Genomic DNA, 19,316 nt, shown 5'->3' with positions numbered 1-19,316 from the left:
AATAGCAAATGTTTCTATTATTTAGAGCAATGCAATCGTCTGTTCTTGCTAACTAAACCGCTTTATAGGATAGTAAATTCAAAACGTTCTTTACTTGTATAACTAAACTCTCACGTTCTCGGTTTACTACTGGGATCATATATTTTTGCCCGCTTTTACTCGTAGTTCATGGAATGGGAGTACAGATCAGAAAGTCGCTGAAAATGCCCAAAATTTTTACGCAGTACCCAGAACTGTTTGCTTACACCGATCCGATAGTGTGTTTGAATATTTCATTCTGTATGTATTCGTTTACAAAGTGACATTTTAACATGTTCCCAAATTAAACATGCATTTACTTTGTTGTTTGATCGTTGCTTGCTATAAATTCATCAGGTCCTGAATTATTTTTATTATTAATTGTAGTATTTTTCAAAATGGTAATGTAAATTCGGAATACATTTTATAGGTTAAGTAAACCTTAACCTTTAAAAAATTATGGAAAATGTGTCTCAAGGACTAGGCATATGTATCAAAATTGCTTGATGAAAAAAAATTACTAGCCATATTATCTACTTATAATTACTATTATATATTCTCTTTCCCCTGCAATTATTTGAAAAGTGTGGGAATTGAACCAGAGTTGTTTCGAATTTGTGTACCTACTGCCTCTGAACCGTTGAGTTGTTTAGAGTTTCGTGTCCCTGTCCATACTAATTATTCTACTTCTTTTTGTATTTATAAATGTGTCTTCTGTCAAGCTTTTTTTTTTACTTTTTAACTGATCTTCATCATTATGAATATAATTTAAACGGGTCCATTCCACGATAAAACGACGATATTTTTAATGTCGATATTTTGACCCAGTTGCAAGGATCGTGGTCACGACGGTTAAATAATATTCATAATGAACAACCACGAAATAAGTTTATGATCATCATTTTTTTTTTATTGTTTACAAGTTAGCCCTTGACTACAATCTCACCTGATGGTAAGTGATGATGAAGTCTTAGATGGAAGCGGGCAAACTTGTAAGGAGAAAATCCACACCCCTTTCGGTTTTTACACGGGATCGTACCGGAACGCTAAATCGCTTGGCGGTACGTCTTTGCCGGTAGGGTGTTAACTAGCCACGGCCGAAGCCTCCCACCAGCCAGACTTGGACCAATTAAGAAAATCTCAATCTGCCCAGCCGGGGATCGAACCCAGGACCTCCGTTTTGTAAATCCACCGCGCATACCACTGCGCCACGGAGGCCGTCAATCATCATCAACATCATGCTTATGGCGCTGTGTACATTTTGGTCTACAAAGAATATAGGTCACCTTACATCCAGGTAGATTTTATAATATTCCCGATCAAAAAAAATTTACACGCAAGCTAAGCTGGGCGCTATAGCTAGTGTATATTCATATATACTTAAATTAAGATTATTAATTAGTAGATTTTTCATAAAGTCATATAAATCTAATGTTCACAATAATTTCTCCATTTCAGTATACGACGCATCTGGTCAATACAGCCCCAACATTCTGTTTGGCAATGAGTACTGGCTGGGCTCTTTGAACGCGTGCCGCGATCTCCAACTGAAGCAGTACTATGCGCAGACGCCCCCCTTCCCCACCACTTTCTACGTAGCTAAGATCAACTTGACCGTCGATGGAGATCATATACCAATGGTAAGAACATAAATATTAAAAAAAACTATAACCCGACTACGTGAAACAGGGGTCTAAAAAGAACAAAACAAGAAAATATTTCAGATCGAAATAGAGAAATAAACATAGGAACAAAAATGGTCACGGTAGAGCCGTGGTCGCACCGACTGTATACGGTTTAATGTGAATACGCTAGAAAGTGTTATTCATTGCAGCAAAGAGACTATAACCCGACTACGAAAAAAAGGGGCCTAAAAAGAACGAAACTAGAAAATATTTCCGATTGAAATAAAATGCAGAGGAACAAAAATGGGTCACGGTGGAGTGCTCGCACCGACTGTATACGATCTAATGTGATTACGCCAGAACCACCTTTTTTGACACCTAATTCATTAAAATCGGTTCAGTAGTTTAGGCGTTACGGTGGAACATACATACATAAACCAAAATCATTACCCTTAGCCGTAGTCGGGTAATAATTAGAGCAGCACCTGCGCGTTTGTATGAAATTCTGTTTTTTATTTAATTCTGAGGGAATCATAGATATTTCCGGGTTAAAAGTAGCATATAATTACAGCATGTTATTCCAGGAAATAATCTATCAGCATTTCAAAAATTATAGATTTCACCCATAAGCTATACAGGATTAAAGTTTATTTGAAAATTCTTCAACACGTACGTAGGTAGGTACTGGAGAGTCAAAACATCAAGAATAATGTTTTTCCTTGACCGTTTGAGACACGTGGTATTTAATATCTTATTTGTTATACGCACGCAAAAACTGATTTAGTTAAAAGACACAGATATAGGTAATTTTTGGGAATAAGCTACCTTTTATGCTGAAAAATCCCGGGCACGAAGCTTTAACCATCCGCTAGCACAAATGTATAAATTATTATATTTTTTCTTGTAATTCATGTATTGATACTTAAACTTGTAGCCGTTTATCAAAATGGATGTGTAGGAATACCTTTTATGCTGAAAAAACCACCAAAGAGTTCCGGTGGGATAGTAAAAATCCTCGTCTACACGAAGTTATAACCATCCGCTAGTACAAATGTATAGATTGTATTTTTTTCTTGTAATAATACTGAGAGTGAAATTTGTAGCGTTTTATCAAAGTGAATGTGTATGAATACCTTTTATACTGAAAAAAAAAGAGTTCCGTTGGGATAGTAAAAATCCTTACGGGCACGAAGTTATAACCACCCGCTAGTACAAATATATAGATTATTATATTTTTTTGTAATTGATATATTGATAGTGAAACTTGTAGCCTTTTATCAAAGTGGATGTGTAGAAATAACCCTCTCAAGAGGCCGTTCGGTCATGTTGCAAAACTTTTGTGTTAAAAGTTCTGCTCCGGTATAGACGCCATTGAAAGTTCTATAAGTATAAAAGCTTCTCTTCGATTCAAAACAAAAAACAAATACGTTCCGACGTTATTGTCAATTCAGTTGTAAAGAAAACGGTAAAAGTTGTTAAACTATTTTCACATTGTTTCCGCATAATCATAAACATTTATCTATTAAACTATTGTCATAAATACAGTTAAAGTTACTTAGTTTGATACATATAATAATCTACCCACTTACCTAAACAATCTGCCTTCCACGATGGTTTATATTGTTGTGGTAAATAGGTATAGGTACTTACATACATGCGTGGATGTGTGTGACACAATTTTTTTTTATAAAATTATCGTATTCTGTTTTTGGTTACTAAGCAATAGTTTTTTGGTACTCAAGCTATTTTGTTTAATTTTTTAAACTTTTTACGCACACTTGAACTGGGTAGTAAGCTGGTGAATGCGTGACCCAAGCGTTACGAAAAATGTGATCGAACGCGGCTAACGGACGTTGAAAGGAATATAGAGATTAGTGAAGATAAAAAGAGAGACAGTTACGCTTCGTATGTTACTGTATTTTGTTTTATTTTTCCGTTTTTGCTTCCTACCGCACTGCACAAAATATGTTACTTCACTGAAAAGTTAAATTACTTGTAGTTTGTACCCTACTCGTACAAGTATGAAATTGACGCAAAATGGAGGCAATTCGTTAGTGCTTGGAAACAAAATTCCCATTTCTTCAGGATTTCAGTTTATCGAAAAATAGCTCCACTACGCTTCGGTGCAGTAAATTGTCATTTTCCTCAAAACAATATTACAAAACGGAGGGTCTTATAGTCTGTTCGGAGGAAATTGGAACTGTGTCACATAAACAGCCCTCTATATTTTATTTACACAATAATTTTGTTAGGTATTTTATAAATAAAAGCAGGACCCTCTGGCATAAGTAATTTATGAAAAGATGATCATTTCGTACTAATAGACATTACGGATCTTTGTAAGAGAAACCATCACGAAAAGCTTATATGCTGCCAAGCAGTTTTGCTGTGTTTTGGTACCATAGACCTTAAATTTAAATTGCAGTCTAAATATATAAAAGTCATCATCACGATATCCCGAAAACCCCTTGATGTAGAAAGATAATTTCATCTTTCTGGAGGTAGGTCGTTTAAACTTAGTAGTCATCCGGTAATAATTTGTGACAGGGCCGGATTAAGGAGGTCTAAGGGTGGACGAATTTGCGGGTGTCTGTTTGTTATTATCTATGGCTAAGCTTGATAAGGGTGCTCGTAGCTAATCATAATCACGTAAGTTAATATTTTCACCAATAACAGATGCTTAAGAGGTGTCTAACTATACAACTTACACTAATACTCATAATACTTATTAGAACAATAAAAAACATGTTAATTTCTTAGTTAACAACGTAAACATACCCTGCCATAAAAGCTTAGTATTATGGTATTTAATAGCATATAAAAAAGTCACTGTAGTCACAGTAGATATTAGTCGTTGGCTTAATCACCCCATTTATGGCGAAAGCCAATTTGGCTCTAAATAGCCAGAGTAATTATTGTTTTTCCACCCTAGTTGAGGGTGTAATTACGATATAAATACGTAGCTATTTATATTTAACGTAGTACAAAAGTTTTCCTCGAGTAAGTTCTTTTCTCGTGGGATTACAACAGTATTCCGTTTAATTGCAAAGAAGGTTTATTTCCGTAAAAGAATTCTCAAGTGTTTAATTTTCATTCGCAAATCCCTTTCATGTTACAAACAAAGGTCTTCATCATCATTACGACTATCAGCCTATTTCAACGGCCCACTACGATCTCGTCCACGACTCGAGATTGATCCATATTTTACGTGTTTTCAAGCAATATACATATAAGCAATAGACATACAATATTTATGTCCCGTAAATATTACGACAAACTCTACAGGATGATAGCTGACACTAAGGCCTACTAAAATATCGCAATACATGTTAGCCGAAATTACTATTATTATTTTTTTATTCTTTACAAGTTAGCCCTTGACTACAATATCACCTGATGGTAAGTGATGATGCAATCTAAGATGAAAGCGGGCTAAAATGTTAGGAGGATGATGAAAATCCACACCCCTTTCGGTTTCTACGCGACATCATACCGGTACGCTAAATCGCTTAGCGGTACGTCTTTGTCGGTAGGGACCAGCCAGACCTGTACCAACTAAGAAAAACTCAATCAGCCCAGCCGGGGATCGAACCCAGGACCTCCGTCTTGTAAATCCACCGCACATACCACTGCGCCACCGAGGCCGTCAAAATTATAGTAGTCTTCTCGGGCCAAGGCGCGTTTAGAACCCTCGTAATTTTAATTTTAAGTCTTCGACTATTATTACCACCATTAGATTAAAATAAATTATGACATATTCTTGACCTTTCAAAAGTAAACTAAGCCTAATTGAAATGAATGAATTTTGTTTTTTTTTTTAATTTATACGAGTATCTATGGTTTTAGCGCACCGTTGATTTATTAATATATGTTGACAGACCCGACCGATGTTGGTCGGTCAGTGCGTGCCAGCCTCCTGCAACAAAGATGCTGTCAAGATCCTCCTGGACGCCGCCGAGACGATTGTATCAAGTCGAGCCGCCGTCGCCGGCATCGACGCTTCGTTCAGCACTTTGTATGTCCGGCCCGTGCCCGGCTCGTACAATGTACTGAACGACCCAAAGCTACACATACTCGGGTAAGCTTCCTATGAGAGACGAATATCTTAGCATTCCATGGATTCACTGTGCGTGTGCCGGGTCCATCGCGTGGTAGAGAGAAAATCTTCGAGCAGAGTCCTGAATTTGTGACACAGGATGTAGGGTTAAGGAATTCCTTGACGATCGATCAACACTCCCCGTTCTCTGCTCGTGTTGTTCTCCCTGACTCGCCAAATTTAGTAAGATGGAGCAGCTTTGGATACTCGTTCTAATATAGAACTAGCTGCACTTCTAGAGAGGCCAAGGTCAACATATTCTCACAATAACAACGTATTTTTCGATCCTAGAAAAATGCTGCGATCTTATATATTTTTGTTGTAAGTTCACTACAAATATGATATCATCATAATCGTTAGTCGATAGACGTCCACTGCTGGACATAGGCCTCTTGCCTGGACTTCCAAGAACAACGGTCTCGAGCCGCTAGCTTCCAGAGGCTCCATGTAACCCGCTTCCTCGATCGACCTAGTGGGAGGTCGACCCACGCTGCGCTTTCCGGTGCGGGGTCGCCATTCGAGCACCATGATTATACACAGTGAAATTTTTAATGGTCTGACTTTTTACTGACTGTTACAATAATACAATGGACACTCTGCGCATAAAATTGTTGTTTTTTGAAATAAAATACAAGTTAGCCCTTGAAATATTTCCGCAGTGCTTGAAATCGTTATGTTAATAATTGACGATGCAGTCTAACAAGGTGTAGCGAGCTTACTTGGAAGTATTACAAGAGTATTCTACCCATACCTTTGACGGTTTCTTCCGGAATGCCAAATCACTTGAGTACGTCGTAGATACGCGGCCGATGCCAATCACTAGATCAGACCTGAGCCAATTTATAAAATAATAAATATTAAATCCAGACAGACTCAAGCTAAGCTAAAAAAGCAAAACTGGGAATTGATCCTAGGACTTCTCTGTTCTCACGTCATCATTGCCTATTTAAACGTATGATATGGAAAACGTTGTCTTCATGTACAGAATACCAAAGAAATATGGGCCCCTCTTCAAAAATAAATAAATAAAAATTTAAGAGAGTCGCAGGGATTCGCTGGATGCAGGCGGCTTAGGATCGTGATGTTTGGAAGTCCCTACAAAAGGCCTAAGTCCTGCAGTGGACGATATGATGATGATAACACACAAACGAGTCTTAAATGAGCTCGGTGTTTTAAGTTTTTGAATGCCACAGGATTGGAAAATTCCGAAAAGCGGTGCGCCCAAACGGCATTCGTATATCCACTTTTAGATTTTCGATTATCAATACTTTTAAATACGTGGTTAGATACGAGTACTTTACGTATACATATAGTGCAAGTAGGTACTCGTAAGTACAATTCACTCCAGCGTACTCGGTTAAATGAGAAGTTATTTAATTAAAAAAGGCACGTCGTAGAACTCATTTCAAATAGAAGATACGTTCCGAATCCAACTTGGTCGTTGGAATCGTCTTCCTAGCGACGTGACAGTTTACACTAGCTTTATGCGTTTTATCCACAGAATTCCACATGGCTTTTTTGTTACTCATAAAACGAGGGAATCTAATATAACGTCCCGTACGTGAGTGATTTGTGAATTTTGTGCGATATTACGGGGAAAGAGACAAAGGAATTTTCGAATTTGATAGTATTTAGATGTCACTATTGTTTGCTATCTTCTTTGATAGTGGTTTCCACTTCATTAGATTAGTATAAGAATATCTCTTTCTCGGGCAATTAAGTGCTTTGGTTTTTAGTTAATATATGGAACTGTATAATGTGACGTGACGTAGCAGCGACAGTGATTGTACCATTATTTTGTGGTAGAGAAAACACCTGGAGCAGGTCCCAGGACTTGTGACCTTGAGAGTAGATTTAAGGGATCTCTTTAGAATGCATCAACACTCATCTTCTCTGCCTGACATGTTCTCTATGCCCTCACTAAATAATTAATGATAAACAATAATAACAACACAAAACATTATTGCACAAAATCACTAACGCGTCTGTCAGCGTGACGGTGTCTACGTTGTTTATCAAACAAATGAGCTCAAATCCTTGAATACTTTCTTATTTATACCGACACTGATACATCCCCTTTACAATGACATGACCTGTAATCGAGGAACTTGTAACAATATGAAGTTATCCCAGCTTCGTTATTGAGGTGGTACTTACTCTGGCAATTTACTTATATTTTCACTTTTGCCGAAATATATCTCTATGAAACACTTGTTAGATAGTTCAAAACAAAACATAGCTCATGGTGTATACAACAAAGACACGTAGGGACACTTTGGGGCACTTGGTTTCTACTGTAGATTTTAAAAGACTTCGTTTCTTTTCAGAACTGCTATGTTAATAGTAGCGATATGGATGCTGGCAGCCTCTGTGTACGAAGGATACTTGGAACGACGCTATCAGTACAAGGAGCAAAAGGACCTCGAAGTGGCCAATAACAACCACAAGCCAACTGTTGGTATAATATTTCAACTTAGTCATATCTATTATTTAAAACTAATCAAGGCAATAATTACAAGGTCTTAGATCTAGAGCTTGCATAGCTAGAGATACTTCATTTTATTAAGGCTGTAAATATAGGTTTGTCAGCCTATGTCCTACCATAATAAAGCCTTTAATACTTTACTTAGTTATAGTAGGAGGATATGCTGATAAACTATCATCATCATCATCATCAACCGATGGACGTCCACTGCTGGACGCCTCTTGGCCTCTTGTATAGACCTCCAAACACCAAGGCCCCGAGCCGTCAGCATTTAGTGGAACACTGCGTTTTCCGGTGCGGGATTTTTCCTAATAAACTGTCAGCCTTCGTAAAATGAGCTGTGTCGAGTTATAACTGGAACTTCGAGTTCAGATATTGTAGATTATTTGATTTTTTTTACTATACATTTCAGCCCAATAGTCAGCAAACCACTGAAAATTCAGATGAAGATATCAGAGATAGAGAAATTCGACGGGAGCCCTGTGGTAATATTATTTTTTTTTTATTAAAAAATTTGTTAAAGTTAATCCTATGTAAACAATAAATAAGAGTAACGTTACTTGTTTATAAAACAAAGTTGTTTTAAATTAATTAAATATTTTTAATTTCATCATCATCATTATCAACCCATATTCGGCTCACTGCTGAGCTCAAGTCTCCTCTCAGAATGTTAGGCCAATAGTCCTCCACGCTGGCCCAATGCGAATTGGCAGACTTCACACACGCATATAATAAAGAAAATTAATAAAAAAAATCTGGTATGCAGGGTTCCTCACGATGTTTTCCTTCACCGTATGGGACACGTGATATTTAAATTCTTAAAATGCACACAACTGAAAAGTTGGAGGTGCATGCCCCGGACCGGATTTGAACCCACGCCCTCCGAAATCGGACGAAGAGGTCATATCCACTGAGCTATCACGGCTCTTTCATTTTTAATTTACCATCTGAAAACCTTCATCCCTATACATGAAAAGCTGAACATTTTTGGTACACTGGTATTGAAATGGTAGACATCGAACCTACGACCTGTTACTTTTCAGCCCACTTCTTTAACAATGAAGCAATTGAGGTTTAGATTATCATTATTAAATGAATTTTGCAATTACGTTAATACTACTAATTTAGTGATTTATCTCTCACGATCGCGTTTAACTATAAAATTAATCCATCCATCAATTTCACTCGGTAAAAGCGGTCGAGTCTATCCCGCAATTTCCGCGGTGCAACGTAGTTTATTTTTATTATCCTCTGTGATAGAATACAATAGGAAGCTTAAACTAATTTATCTCAACAGCTATACAGAATGACCACGTGAAATGCAGAAAAAAGATGAAATGCGAAAAAATAAGCCACTTCTTCTGTCACCACACCAGTTGAAACAATTAAATATTTTAATTTTATTAAAAGAAGGTGTGATTGTAATAATAATATCAGAAATAAAAATAATATTGTTGCACACCACACTAGGTTACAAAAAATTTGTCATTCTTTTAAGGGTAATAATTGCATATGTTTTTGTAATAAACTACCACAGCAAGCCACTGGCATGTCTTTCAAAAAGTTCAAAGTGTTTATAAAACGCTAAGCTTGCGTTTTGGAAAGTATTAATAGAGTGTTAATGATTAAAATAAATGATAAAAGGTTGGTGTTGAACTGCACTATACGATAGTTTTATATAAATAAGTTTGTATAATCTTCTCGGACACTTCTCGGACCAAGGCGTATTTGGAACCCTTGTAACTTTAATTTTGAGTTTTTGACTTTAATTACCGCCATTGAATAACATTTCAAAAGTACTTGTAAATTATGCCTAATTGAAATAAATGAACTTTGACATTTCCTTTGGACAAGGAATACGCATTGCTGAGGCGTATTACTAGTACTAGTTATGTAGTAGCCTGGAATGGTCTTTGTTGTGATTGAAAATTCATTATTTGTTTATTAATTGCAGGAATGTGGTCGGAAATCTTATTATCGTTCTCGGTGCTATCGAACGGGCGAGCGATTCTTGGCACACAACGACCGAGCGACGGAGCACTAACCTGTCTACACGGCATGAGGTACCAACACATCTTTTATTCATGAAAACGATTGCTCCAGAACAGTTAGAGCGAGTGACTCAGATGCCAAAAAAATTCACTCCAAAGCGTACGCTTTTGTATAAAACATGCTTATTGAAATTACCAATTCACGAAGTTTCACGAAATCACCATTTGGCGGAATTCTTATGAGAAATAATACTTGCAAATGTTTTAGGTTCATGTCTGTATTATGGGTGATTATGGTGCACACCTACTTGACAATCTTCTACATAGCTGACAACAAAACTATGAGAGTCGTGACAGAGCGGAACTTCTTTTACCAATCCGTTGGCAATGCGTCTTACTGTGTCGACACTTTCTTCTTTATCAGGTGATGTACAATCTATACGGTAATGAAAAATTTCGCAAGCATTTTGAAAAACATTACTCATTCGAGGTTATTTTCAGTGGCCTGCTTGTAACGGTTCTCTTTTTGAGGAGCGAAGAAAAAAAGGCGAACAGAAAAAACGCTAAGAAACCAGAACGAGTCGACAAAGAGATAAATAAAAATGTAAACGGCTACACGAATTCCGCGTTATCGGTATCTGTTATAGGCCAAGAGTCTTTTTACGAGGATCTACTCGACAAGCCGATAGCGAAGGGTTACTCGAAGCAGGAAATCGTGAGAATGATTCGATCGTTTTTCGTCATGCTCTCTTATCGCGTGGTGAGATTGACTCCGGCGTATGCTTTCGTGATCGGTCTGAATGAGCTGGTGTTACGTTATACTCACGATCACACGGTGTTCGAGCCGGCGATATTTGACCACATCACGTGTGACAAGTACTGGTGGCGTAACGTATTGTACATCAACAATCTGTTCCCGCAAAAGGACATGTGCATGGTATGGTCGTGGTACATGGCGAATGATACGCAATTCTACGTCGTCGGTATCATATTGTTATTGATATCTGTTAAGTAAGTATTTGAATCAGAGGAAAAGCAAAATTAACTTAGTGTTGTGAATGCCTGTAAAAGATGGCTGCAGTACTTCAAGAATTTTGTAACTCATTATATATAAGTATATAATGTTTTCTGCTGTCATTGTTGGCGTTACAAATAAATAAATAAATAAATAAAAGTGACGTGAAGTATTAAATAGAAACAGGCGTTTACCTTGATTTATTGCTATTGCTATTATCAACATTTTCCTATCAATGAATGCCACTTGCTTTTTTCCAGATTCGCACATTAGTAAAAAGATATATTTGATAATTTAATCGATGTGTATTTTCTATTTCAATTAAGTTCGAACCAAATTAAGTGACTTTAATTTTTTCTTGATACATTTTAATTTTGCTTATCCACTTTGAATATCAGCATTTATTTTATTTAAATTAATTATTAATACGCAAACGGAATAGTAATAAGCCAACCAGCTCCATTTTTATACCGAAAATGAATGAGTTTTTCTGCCACCCTAAAAAATAATTAGACAACCCCTAGCGGTCGGGAACCATTTAACCCCCAAAAGCCACTTGGAAATTAAAGGGGTCAAGTGTAAAATTATATCAACGAACTTACAATTTTATGAATAGATAATATTGGCATAGCTTTCATTATATTTCCAATTTCTTTTATACCTAATGATGTATCTGTGATGATGATGAAGATGATGAATCTGTCTAAAGACTTAGAATCTAATTTAGTTGCTAAAATTCGGTATACATGAATATAGTGGACATAGCATTCAAGCACCCATTTTCTTGAGAAAATTAATTTATTATTCGTGAGCGTGGTGAGCTAATAAAAACACCCGCAGGCAGTTTTTGGCGAACAACTATCGTCATATTTCATCCAATTTAATCATAACCTCGACAAATTGTATACCTGAACTTACATCATCAATCACATATCTGTTGAAGAAAGAAAATTGCATAAAAATCAGTTCAGACAGACAGACAAAGCGGCAGAGGAGTTTGTTTTATAATATGCGCCTATAGAATTATTTAGATTCGTTTCAACCATAGATTAGTATTATTTAGATTAGTTTCAACCATGAATTGCTATTTTTCAGACACATGAAATTTGCAATGGTGACTCTGATCCTGGTAATGGTTAGCTCCTGGGCAACCACTATCTACGTGTCGGTGTGGCACCAATACAAAGCTCGGATACAAGAGCCCTTCGAAATGTTCGACCCCCTTTACGACAAGCCTTGGTCACGAATCGGTCCTTATCTAGTCGGTAAGTACCTAATATTTACAGTAAACATTCCAATATTTCAAACACAATGACGCATTTTGGACTGCGATAACCAGACGTTTTATCAGGAGAATGCTTAAAATTTCTTGCTTCACACCAAATAGCAGGGTGCTCTATGGGTATGCATACCTGCAATGGCAAATTGTGTGTTTAGGAAGAGTAAAACTGCATATATTTATAACGTGGAAAGACTAAATTCCACTTCTGATTATCAAAGGAAGACTAAATCACACGGCTAAATATCGGGATCTCGTATCCCATGGATTTATATTGAATACTGCGCACTGCTATGCTATTGCCTCGACTAGATTCTACAATATACGTCAGGGATGGCAAAATACACAAAGTAGCACTGTCAAACAATACCATTGAATTACTTATACAGGTCTACCCTCTAATTGCAATATTGATCAAGTATATCAGATCTAAACCATGAGTAAAGCAATCACGAGCGAAATCACGGACTTGTAACCGCTTGTAGCAGGGTTGAGGGGCCCCTTTACAACTAGTCAATGCTTCGCTTCTCCGCTATGTTGGGTCTCAACCATGATGATGTAAATAAATTGCAATGGCCTCACTATACGGATAACTGACTCACCCAATTATCTCAGTCACTGCTAAACCGACTAGATCCAGCTTAAGTGTTAAACCACGTTCAACTAAATAAACTTGAGAGCTACGGCGCACTCTGTCCGAGATCGTCAACTGACATATGTCCACAGACAATCAACTGACAGATAAACGTCACGTTCTTTGACGTTTCTAACAGATATCGCTATCAAATTAGTTACTCTAATTAATGTAAGATGGCGCTATTAATATCTAACTCTCCGACATATAAATATATAATGTAAGTAAATACAAGATTGTGCATGGGTTCGCTCAGTTTAGTCGCTAAATTTGGATCACTTTTTGCGGTAATTTTGTAGGCACGTAACATGAAATATCATATATAATAACATACTATGAAATATCGTGGGGTGTGACTATCGCAGGTTCTCGTTCTGTTTAGTGCGTGCGTAAGCTCTATATAGGTGTCATCGTGACACCAACCACTTACAAAACTCGGCTACAAAGGCCCCTCGAAACCGTTGACCCATTTTATGACGAGCTCCAAATTGGCACTTACCTGTTTAGTGAGTGTTCGTACCTTTTCAGTCGTACCATTGTGTTTGATCTCAAAATATTCCGATTGTTCTAACCACTTGACAACAATTCAATCTCAGAAAACAATCAAATGCTGCAGTCAAATGGAATATTCGATTTGTTATTCTGTAAATCAAGGGTTTCTAATCTTAAATTCTTCAGTGTTTATTTGTAATGGAAAGTCAATAATTTTGAGCGGAATTCCAAAAATCAAACACTTATTTCAGTGTTTAATTTTTGAATTTAAGCAGCAGTCTTTATTCAGTCGTTTCATATAAAATACTACGAAATCTTATTTTAATTAACAATTAATTAAAACAGCTATCAAGGAACGGTCATAATTCATCAACGAAACAGCGAGAATAACGAATTCAAAAAGAGAACGTTTTCTTGAAACATCTGACCAATTTCAAAATTAAAATCACAGAACGTAATTAAGAAAAAATACGCATTTCATAAATACTACGAAAAAACTACAGTGTAATATAAGGTAATATTCAACATAAATGAATCCGCATCAAGATCTGAATTTGAATCACAGAACAGGCATCGCTAAAAGTTAACGCTGTTACTTCTTATATCTGTGGTTTGAATACAACATTTCGATTTTTACTTATCTCGACCATGACAGTTTCCAATACATCTCTATCTTCCTTTGTCTAGCGCGATAAGTGATCGAGAGAGATCGAGACTGACTAAAGAGATGTAGGTACCCGAGTTATCCTTTATTCCCGGGTCTTTTCCGCACGATGTGTCGTGGGTTTTTCATTCATCGCTATGAATGAAAAACCCACGACTGATGCACCTCACTTCCGAGGTGCATCACGCATGATTTTACATCCGCGCAAATTGGCAGACGTCACACACGTAGAGAATAAATAAAAATCTAAGTTATGTAGGTTTCCTCACGATGTTGTTCCTTCACCGTATGAAACACGTGATATCTATCTAATTTCTAAAAATGCACATAACTGAAAAATTAGAGGTGCATGCCCCAGGCAAAATTCCAACCTATGCCCTCCGAAACGATGGGAGAGGTCACATCTACTGGTTTATCCGGCTTATATAAAATTACTAGCGGACGCCCGCGACTTCGTCCGCGTGGAATTCAGTTTTTCACAAATCTCGCGGGACCCATAGATTTTTCCGGGATGAAAAGTAAAATCTATTTCCATTCCAGATTTCAGCCAAATTGCTTCAGTAACCGCAGCGTAAAAGAGGAACAAACACACTTTCACACTTACACACAAACTTTCGCCTTTATATTTTCCTTACGCCTTATTTCAGGTATGATAGTTGGTTGGTACCTGTACAAAATGAGGTGTCAAGTCCGTATTCCTTACTGGGTGGTAGCCATCGGATGGCCTACGTCGCTGGTCATCATCAGTAGCCTTATCTTCGGCATGGTCGACGGTTACTTCGAAGTTTGGCCCACGGCCTTCTATGTCAGCGTGGGGCATACCGGTAAGGGCATTTTATTTTAATTTTTTTTGGCTGGTGGGAGTTACCCTACCGGCGTAGGCCTACCGCCAAGCGATATAACGTTCCGGTACGATGTCATGTAGAAACCGAACGGGGTGTTGATTTTCATCCTCCCCTAACAAGGTAGCCCATTCGATTTTAGATTGCATCATCTTACCGTCTTACTTACCTTAACCTTAACTTACTGTCAGGTGAGATTGTAGTCAAAGTTAGTACTTTGTAAAGAATTTTTAAAAAATCTGAGAAGTTACTTGCTAGCCTTAGGGGAGACCGAGGAGAATTGTGTCAGAAAGGAGTAGTGACAACGAAGATGATTTATCATCATCATCATATCAGCCGATGGACGACCACTGCAGGACATAGGCCTTTTGTATGGACTTCCAAACATCACGATACTGGGTCACCTGCCACGAAGATGATTTTTGTTTTTAAAAGAGTAAGAATTGTGAGATAATAGTTTCTGATCGTGGTATGTTTCTGTGTTGTGTGTATGAGATATAGTCGTTTAAGTAAAAATTGTTTCAACCGGCCTAGGTCTCCCCTACTGAGTACTACTATGCCTTCTAGACCTTCATCATTAAGTACACTTATGCTACTATGCTACGGAAATAATATTTTATTATCTGGCTAAGATTAGTTAAAACATTCCGGTAAGTTTTCGTTTGGTAATATTAATTATTAAACCGTGCTTAATTTTGGTAAACAAGGCAACTTATAATAAAAATATTTACATCTGTAAATACCTATTTAAATATTTACGTATTTACAGTACCTATTTAAGTATTTCCATGTGTAAATATAGAAAAAAATGTATACAGTTGAATTGAGAAACTTCCTCCTTTTTTTGAAGTCGGTAAATAGAAATTCATTTACTTAATTTCAGAGATAAGTGTGACATCACATTTAAATTTACAAATATTTTTTAAGTTAAGTTAAATTTTAGATTTCTTTGTTCACAAAATTCGTTTTGTAGCACTCTCAACGAAACTTACTTAAACGAAAAATAGAACTGAGTACCAGGGGCGATGGTTCCTAACAACCCGATTCCTACTGGGTTACCTTTTAAAAACCACGAGTTTTACGGTTGCAAATAATTTAACGTACTCAGCCAAAAACACATTCAGACTAAAACCCACATGAACGGGTTACCTACGAGAATATTTCGGTCTTCACTACTGATACGTTCCTACATAATCTACACTAATATTATTAAGCTGAAGAGTTTGCTTGGTTGATCGCGGTAATCTCAGGAAACACTGGTCTGATTTGAAATTTTGCTTAAGTGTTAAATAGCCCATTTATCGAGGAAGGCTATATGTTATATATTATCCCCATATTCCTATGGGAACGGGAACCACGCGGGTAAAACCGCGCGGCATCAGCTAGTATGAAGTTATACAGCGGTACTTAGATACCTACCTACTTGGCAGCTACACGGTTCGCTCGGATTACAGGCTTTGTTTGTTGGGGCGCAGCTGATTGCCAATCAGTTGTGGAGTTTCGCCAGAAGATGTAAATCCAAAATCTAATCCAAGGGTTATACAGTTCGCTTGAAATGGGGATGATGACTAGGTTTGAATATATTGATTTTTGTGAGACATTCGGGTAAATAAGGCAAATGTCAAAAGCAAGGATTGTCTGGCTGTATGCAATTTAAATCTCAAATTTTAGTCGCAATTTTAATTTATTGCTAATTATTTGTCTCTATATATAAAAGAAAGTCGTGTTAGTTACTCCACTTATAACTCAAGAACGGCTGAACCGATTTAGCTGAAATGGGGTAGGGGTAGGGTAGGGTAGGGGTAGGGTAGGGGTAGGGGTAGAGTAGAGGAAGGGTAGGGGTAGGGGTAGGAGTAGGGTAGTGTAAGGTAGGGATAGGGAAGAAGTGCAAATAAATAAATAAATAAGTCAAAGCGAAGATTGAGCGGGTCCGCTAGTAAGATTATAAAATTTCAAATCTCAAAAAAATCCTATTCCTCGTAATTAGATGAAAATTCATACAGTTTTAGCTTAAGTAATACAGTTTAAGCATTAAACATTTTTCAATATGTAAACTATAAATTTAAACGCACAAATAACAAAGATATTTGTAATTTTCGATGATGTCTGATATGATAGTGATGATGATACGTATAGTGCACACCCTAGTTAAAATCCTTGTGCACGCCTAGCTAAGCGATCTCGTACGTTCCAGCATGGGCGGTGGCGTTAGCTTGGATCGCGATAGCATGCTGCTGCGGCTACGGCGGGCTGGTGAACTCGGCGCTGTCGTACCGCGGACTGCTGCCGCTGAGCCGCCTCACGTACTGCGCATACCTGGTGCATCCCACCATCATGATGTACACGTCCTTCCTGCTCGACGGACCGCTGCATCTGCAAAATTCTATGGTTGTGAGTATTATTTGCTCTAGAACTCGGAATAGGAATGTGGAATGCTCTCCCAGCTTCAGTTTTCCCCTCCATCTACAATATGGGTATTTTCAAGTCAAGAGTGAATAGGCATCTTCTAGGCAAGCGCGTTCCACCATAAGCTGCATCATCGCTTACCATCAGGCATGATTGCAGCTAAGCGCTTGCTTATTCAAAATAAAAAAAATAAAAAAATAGGATATGGATATGAAAATATTACAAACACAACTTAATAGTGATTATCAGAATATATAATAATTTATTTATTTTGCTATAATCCGCGAAAAGCCGACGAACCCACGCGACAACGTCACCCAGGTGTCCGATGTTGTCGCGTGGGTTCGTCGGCTTTTCGCGGACAATATCAAAATAAATAAATTATTATATATTCATGATGAACTTCCGCAAAGTAACGCCTGCTTCTGTCCAATATTAGTGATTATCAGCACCACGCTGCCCCATTCCATGTTGGCGAGTTTTGGGTTTATGGTATATTCATTAACGAACACTATCAGATTTTAATGATAATGTCATAACGTGCTCTCCGAGGCACGAGGTGTGACCACCAATTTCCCGACTCCGGCCTGAAAATTACTAAGAAAGAAAACTTGCAGAATCTCATATCCCGACTAAGGATTCAAACCCAGGACCGTTATTCGAGAGCATATAGGATAACCGCCGGACCAACGATACAGTCAATTAATATTAGTAGAAGCTTAATGTGATAGAGCTCCTCCGTTAAAATACTACCACCATGCATTCATTCACTAAGCATTACTGTGAGGTTACTACAAGCACATGAGACTTAACACTTACGCTTACATTACACAAGGTGGATCACGTTGGTTCGTTTATTATTACTATAAAAAAAAAATACTTTAACTAAAATCATATCTTCAGCAAGAAACAGTATATAAATAAGTTGTCGAAAATCATCGCTTAATTAAAATTTTAGTAGGTACTAAAAAAATCTAAAGAAAAATTCCTGAAACTGTAATCTCAAGTCTCGTAAATGCTTCGTTTACCTGTTATAAAAAATCTTTGTAGCTCAATTTTGAGGCGCTAGGCACGAAAGTTATTTAGCAAAACATTATACAAATTCAAAATTAGGTTCCACCTACATTGTTTTTTGTTTAATATCTTGATTCATGTTTTTCATATGTGTGTATTTATAGTTATATACTTTTTTTACCAAACTTTGTTAGTTAGTTATTTTACTTGAAAATTGTTAGTTCATGTTACATTTTCTTATAATTCCAGCTTACAATATACGCCGGGTATGCAGTCATGGCATTCCTGGCATCGTTTGCTATCTCGCTGGCATTCGAGGCGCCTGCAGTCAGGCTCATCAAGATCTTCAACGGAGGGAATAAGAGTCAAAAGTCTAATAAATGAATAATTAGCAGCATTCCAGCAAAGGTATTGGTTTTGGTAAATAACTTCTAGTATTTTACATGCTGAACACAAGCGAGGTAGATTTCAGCCTTAGCGTAAGATTAAGTTTGAAGATATTGCCTGTGTAAAGCTGAAAGTCATTTATCAGCGCGGAAACGGAGCGGTTACGTATCCTACGTAGCACCCTAGGATACGTAAGCGTACGTAGCTTGTCCGGAGGCGCCGCGATTCCGTTACGTATTCTACGAGTATCCCCATCCCCCATCATGGAATCCCCATCAAATGAACATGTTTAATTTTAAGCTAGATGTACAACTTTGCCTAGAACGATTATTTTTTCAATGTGACCGTTGAAAGTACATATAAAAAAA

The 19,316-nt window shown here is 37.3% G+C and overlaps 1 protein-coding gene across 1 annotated transcript in view; it reads left to right on the top strand.

Annotated features, from left to right (window-relative positions):
• LOC112050169 (nose resistant to fluoxetine protein 6) overlaps positions 1-19,021 on the top strand; it is an 80,112-nt gene extending 61,091 nt beyond the window's left edge. Inside the window, exons 3-13 of the mRNA XM_052891641.1 lie at positions 1,477-1,658; positions 5,522-5,721; positions 8,067-8,193; positions 8,637-8,709; positions 10,179-10,287; positions 10,484-10,639; positions 10,717-11,226; positions 12,326-12,495; positions 14,947-15,123; positions 17,336-17,532; positions 18,811-19,021. Of these exons, the coding sequence (XP_052747601.1) occupies positions 1,477-1,658; positions 5,522-5,721; positions 8,067-8,193; positions 8,637-8,709; positions 10,179-10,287; positions 10,484-10,639; positions 10,717-11,226; positions 12,326-12,495; positions 14,947-15,123; positions 17,336-17,532; positions 18,811-18,945 (2,036 nt within the window). The 3' untranslated portion in view covers positions 18,946-19,021. The remainder of the gene's footprint in view (positions 1-1,476; positions 1,659-5,521; positions 5,722-8,066; positions 8,194-8,636; positions 8,710-10,178; positions 10,288-10,483; positions 10,640-10,716; positions 11,227-12,325; positions 12,496-14,946; positions 15,124-17,335; positions 17,533-18,810) is intronic.
• Positions 19,022-19,316: the final 295 nt, after the last annotated feature.

The sequence above is a fragment of the Bicyclus anynana genome, chromosome 4 (assembly GCF_947172395.1).
Source record: "Bicyclus anynana chromosome 4, ilBicAnyn1.1, whole genome shotgun sequence".
Lineage (NCBI taxonomy): Eukaryota > Metazoa > Arthropoda > Insecta > Lepidoptera > Nymphalidae > Bicyclus > Bicyclus anynana.
Note: the sequence above shows the minus strand (reverse complement) of the source record. Positions and strands in the feature narration are given on the sequence as shown.